The sequence below is a fragment of the Populus nigra genome, chromosome 1 (genome assembly GCF_951802175.1).
Source record: "Populus nigra chromosome 1, ddPopNigr1.1, whole genome shotgun sequence".
Lineage (NCBI taxonomy): Eukaryota > Viridiplantae > Streptophyta > Magnoliopsida > Malpighiales > Salicaceae > Populus > Populus nigra.
Window position 1 is genome coordinate 2329502 of NC_084852.1, and position 5180 is coordinate 2334681.

At 32.1% G+C, this 5180-nt stretch overlaps 1 protein-coding gene across 1 annotated transcript; it reads left to right on the forward strand.

Moving 5' to 3' along the window:
- The first annotated feature begins 290 nt into the window (after positions 1 to 290).
- Positions 291 to 2948, forward strand: LOC133672574 (protein DMR6-LIKE OXYGENASE 1-like). The gene is made up of 4 exons (XM_062093023.1): positions 291 to 569; positions 1208 to 1455; positions 1551 to 1872; positions 2565 to 2948. The coding sequence occupies exons 1-4, from the start codon at positions 336 to 338 to the stop codon at positions 2814 to 2816; spliced, it is 1056 nt and encodes a 351-aa protein (XP_061949007.1). The 5' UTR covers positions 291 to 335; the 3' UTR covers positions 2817 to 2948.
- Positions 2949 to 5180: the final 2232 nt, after the last annotated feature.

Consider the following 5180-nt stretch of genomic DNA (forward strand, 5'->3'; position numbering starts at 1 on the left):
TTGAAAATATCTATGTAGTGAAATATAATCATGCTAGCATAAGTAAAAATATATATAAAAATAATTTTATATTTTTTTAAACAAAAATATTTTAAAAAGCAAAAACTATATTAGTTTCCGTGCTTTTTGTGCAAGACTTATTCATCTCTTGACTAGGAGAATAAAAAAACATAGAGAGATAAAGTGTTTGGTGCAAGACCAATACCATGATGCTTGATACTCCTATGTAGTTTCCTCCTATAAATAGGGAATTATAGAACTGCAAACCAGCATACTCAGATCATCAAATCCACAAGCTTCTGTAGATTGAAGTCAAGTGCATTTGAATTTCAATCATGTCTCCCACTATGCTGCAACAAGTTGATGCCCATCACCGTTCATTATCAGAGCCCAAAAATGGTCCCTTCACCTACACTGATCCCCTTTCAGAGGTTCCAACTCTCTCTGGTGTTGATACATCAGTTGATGGCTCTACCCCTATCATCGACATGGAAGGTCTTCTCGGTCCTCAGCGCTCTGAGGTCGTCAAACAGATTGGCCATGCATGCGAGAAAAACGGCTTTTTCGCGGTACAAAAATTATATAATTGCATACATTCTTCATAACTTTCGAAGCGTTTATTCTTAAATTAACCCCCTTTTTTCTGTTAAAATTAGTTTAATGGATGATAAGATTACCACCACTACTAGCTAACCTTCCTCAGGAAATCAACTACTACTAGCTAGCCTTCCACAAGAAAGCAAAAAAGATACCACCACACCAAGCTAGCCTTCCACAAGAAAGCAAAAAAAGATGGCAACCGGCAATAGGTGTCAAATGATACAAGGACAGAAAAAAACAAGCTGTAGACAACAACTACCATTCCTCCTACTACACCTAGCTAGCCTTCCATAAGAAAGAAAAAAAGATATACTACTACTACTAGCTTCAAGGAAATACACCTAGCTAGCCTTCAATAAGAGGATGGCAACCAGCAATAGGTGTCAACCAAATAAGGACAGCAGAAAACAAGCTGCAGACAACCAGCGATAATAATAACATAAATCCCGACTTTGATTATCCTGTTTGCCACTCCTCACAATTCATAATATATTCTTCGTGCAGTTTAAATCTCCTTTTGTTGTAATTCGATATATTATAATCCAGATGGTGCATATGATATGCTGGAATGTTATAATTCTAACATGAAATGCTACACCATGATCAGGTCAAGAACCATGGAATTCCAGAAATGAAGATCAACAACATGCTAGACACGGCAAGAGATTTCTTCCACTTGCCAGAAGAAGAAAGGCTGAAATTTCGCTCATCTGACCCAAACAGTATCATCAGGCTGGTTACAGGTTTTCAAGATAAGACCCGGAATATCTTTGTTTCAAGACAATCTTTGAAATTTCACTGTCACCCCGTCGAAGATTTCAAGAACCAATGGCCCTCGACTCCTCCTTCTTTCAGGCAAATAAATTTTCACATTAATATAATTATCCAGACCTTTTCACTTTAATTATTTTATTCGAGTATTTCACGGTATACTCAAACAATTTTGACAGGGAAAAGGTTGGTGAATATTGTGCAAGTGTTAGAAAGGTGGAGGTAGCAATACTTGAGGCCATATCAGAGAGCTTAGGCCTGAAAAGAGATTATATAGGCAAAATATTGAAAGGACATTATGTATCCATCAATTTCTATCCAGCTTGTCAGGAGTCAGAACTAGATGTCACTTACGGAGTCAGGACTCATACTGACCCAACTTTAATCACTATTCTGATGCAAGATGATGTGCCTGGACTTCAGGTTATTAACGATGATAAGTGGATTGATGTTAATCCTATTCCTAATGCCGTCGTTGTCCATGTTGGAGATATGTTGCAGGTGATTAACATATTGATCTACACATGCTAATTAAAGTGATTCAAAATAAAAAATTTATAAATTTCTGAATATGGATATAAATAGTTTGTTTCTTATGCTAATTTAGAAAAATATGCATCAAAGAAAACATTAGCATTAAGTTTTTTACGTAAACTAGCATAAAAGGGATTTAGAATTTTGTTTTATAGCATGCATGATTAATATGTATGCAATATAATGGCTAAAATCATTATTTGTATACTATATTCTCATCAAAAGAACTCCTTCATTATCGATTTCGATTGAACAAGTTACTGTATGTTTCATTTCAATGAATTGAGTACAGTTTGTCAAAATTGAAAATTTATCCCAATATCAATTGATTAATTTCTTTTACTACTTTGAGTTATTATTATCAACTTTTCTTTTATGCCCTTTAAGATCACCACTCACATCTACTATCCTAACTCTCTTTATTGACTAATATATTATTTAATTAGATTCATTGACTGAAGTTAAGATTCCTTGATTGACGTGATAATAGAGGAAATTTATTTATTTATATATATTTTTTGGGTAGAAATAGAGGAACTTTGTAAATGAATTGACAAAAATACAAGATGGAAATAATTGGTTTTACCACTTATATAATTAAAGGTAGATTTGTTAAAAAATGACTAATTATGATTATTATTATTATTATTTTGTATCAGGCACTTAGCAATTGTCGATACAAGAGTTTGCTTCATCAAGCTATAGTGAATTGTGAGAAAGAGCGTGTATCCATTGCCAGTTATTGCTATCCATCAGATGATGCGGGGATAGGACCAGCTAAGAAGTTGATAGACGATGATCATCCAGCAATATATAAAGATTTTACGTACAAAGAATTTCATGAATCCATGTGGCGAGTCAAATGTTCAACTGCTAAGCGTTTGGACTTGTTCAAGGCAGAAAGTGATTAGTAACCATTTTCCTCTCGTCCTGCTGCTGGGAAGCTCGAGATATATGGCAGTGTTACTAAATAAGAATTCCAGCTGTTTTTCTATATTATGATATTCAATAAATTTTATATATAGCAGCTTATATTACGTGTTTTTTTTTTGGTATATTGCGTATATGGTGCCTTTTTTCCTTATCTACTGTTTATACCTACAAAGCAGATCCATAAATATTTTTCATTGGACGCAAATTCATGTATTAATGCCCACAAAATCTTGTGATAGAAATATTCATATTGAAAAAACAAAAAAGAAAAAAATCCCTGCTACCCTGAGAGAGCTTTGTAATTAATGAAAATAAAGAGCGGAGACATGATATTTAATGTATAGTTTTTTCTATATTTAGTTGAAAAACGATATTTCTTTACATTTTGGAAGGAGGAATTAATTATTCATGCTTGAATAGTTTTATCAAAAATAAAATAACGGACCATTACACTCTACAGAACGGAACTATATATATATATTGCTATCTCCATGACAATTTGGTGAGCTCATTATAAATTAGGGGTGTTTAAGAAGGATATTTTTCAAAAAACTAATTTAAAATTTAAAAAATTTAAATTTTTTTCAAAATTTTAGTTTAACCAGAATTTAAAAACAATAAATTGAAAAGTAATAATCATGTATTTAATTCTTCATGCGGGCCCAAAACTTCTACATTTATTTTGAAATAGAGATTTAATGATTTTATTTTTTTGAAATTGTGTTTTAGTGTATTTTAAAAATATATTTGGTATTGAAAAAAATCAAAATAATATTTTTTAAAATATATTTTGATAATTTTAATATACTTTTTTTTAATATATTTTTAAAAAAAACCACTAAAAAAAACTTCAGATGATGAAGAGCGGGAATGAAATGAAATAAGAAGTTTTTAGCTCTGGTTTCAGGTGGTGATCTTCTCTGAATTTTGTCTGACACTAGATGGGGTGGCTTGCTCTGACCAACACTCCATTTTTTGCTGAGTCCATGGAAAATATGAAAGAGATAGTGGTGACTGCTATGAAAGGCTCGTTTCCCCATAGTGGTGACTGCCTCGATAGCCCATTTGTTGTCTTTATTTGACCCTGGATTGGATCAAAACGATTTTTCTGTCGAGCCCTTTTCAATTCTTTCTTCTTTGAAGAAAGTATGGTAAATTATTTATCCCTTTTCAAACTACTTTCACTAAAATCAAGATTTCTGTGGTTTGCTTTCTTTCCTTCATCCAGAGTGTACACTGTTAAAAAATATTTATATAATTTTATTTATTGAGAATAGAATTATATTTTTAGTTTAGTCTATATATATTTTATTTGTATTTAGATTAAGATTAAGCACTCATAATATACAGATTATTCAGAATTCTAGCCTTTCTTGTGTGTTTGATCTTAATTATTTTAACATAGTATCAGAGTTGGTTTTATGGAATGAGACTTATTCATAATTTTTTGGAGTGATATTTTGTCTTTCGCTTCTGCAAAATTTGGTATTTTGTTAGTTTCTGCAAATTTATTTTGTGTTTTGAAGTAATCGTATAATTTTGAGAAGATATTTATTTAGTTCTATAATCTCTGTTTAGTTTTTACAATTTAGTATTTTGTTTGCCGCTGCTTTTGCATTATGATTCTATGTGATTGTTGATTATGGCTATTGAAATAGATGATTCACTTCAGTCTGTGAGTGTGAGGTTAGATGGGAAGAACTATTCATATTGGAGCTATGTGATGAGAAATTTTCTTAAAGATAAGAAGATATGGGGATATGTTAGTGGAACTTATGTGGTACCTAAGAATACTGAAGAAGGAGATACTGCTTCGATAGATGCATGGGAAGCAAACAATGCAAAGGAGGTTTGGGATCATCTACAACGGTTATTCACACAATCAAATTTTACAAAACAGTATCAGTTAGAAAATGACATACAAGCTCTTGACCAGAAGAATAAGAGTATTCAGGAGTTCTATTCTACCATGACAGATCTTTGGGATCAATTGGCTCTTACAGAATCGGCAAAATTAAAAGCATGTAGTGCTTATACTGAACGTAGAGAGTAGAGAGCAAGTAAAGGCAAAACAGAAAAACATTCCTAATCCATGTAAGGTCTAAGCTGTGCGAGGAAAAAAAGTTCTTAATTTACACAAGGAATGCCAAGTCAGTTTGCTATTTTCCTTTGCACTGGTGCTAGAAAGCTCTTTCCTCTTCTTTTTTTTTTCCTTCCTTACACCAAAGGAAAGAAAAGAATTGTAAATGAAAGCACGCAAACCAAGACAAGATAAAAAAAGAGAGAAACAAATTTCATGTGCCATAACTCATCAACTATTATAAATCAAACATTTATACACT

Coding starts and splice junctions, on each gene's coding strand:
- LOC133672574 (XM_062093023.1), top strand. CDS start 336: ATGTCTCCCACTATGCTGCAACAAGTTGATGCCCATCACCGTTCATTA. Junction 1,456..1,550: donor TCGACTCCTCCTTCTTTCAG/GCAAATAAATTT, acceptor CAATTTTGACAG/GGAAAAGGTTGGTGAATATT. Junction 1,873..2,564: donor ATGTTGGAGATATGTTGCAG/GTGATTAACATA, acceptor ATTTTGTATCAG/GCACTTAGCAATTGTCGATA.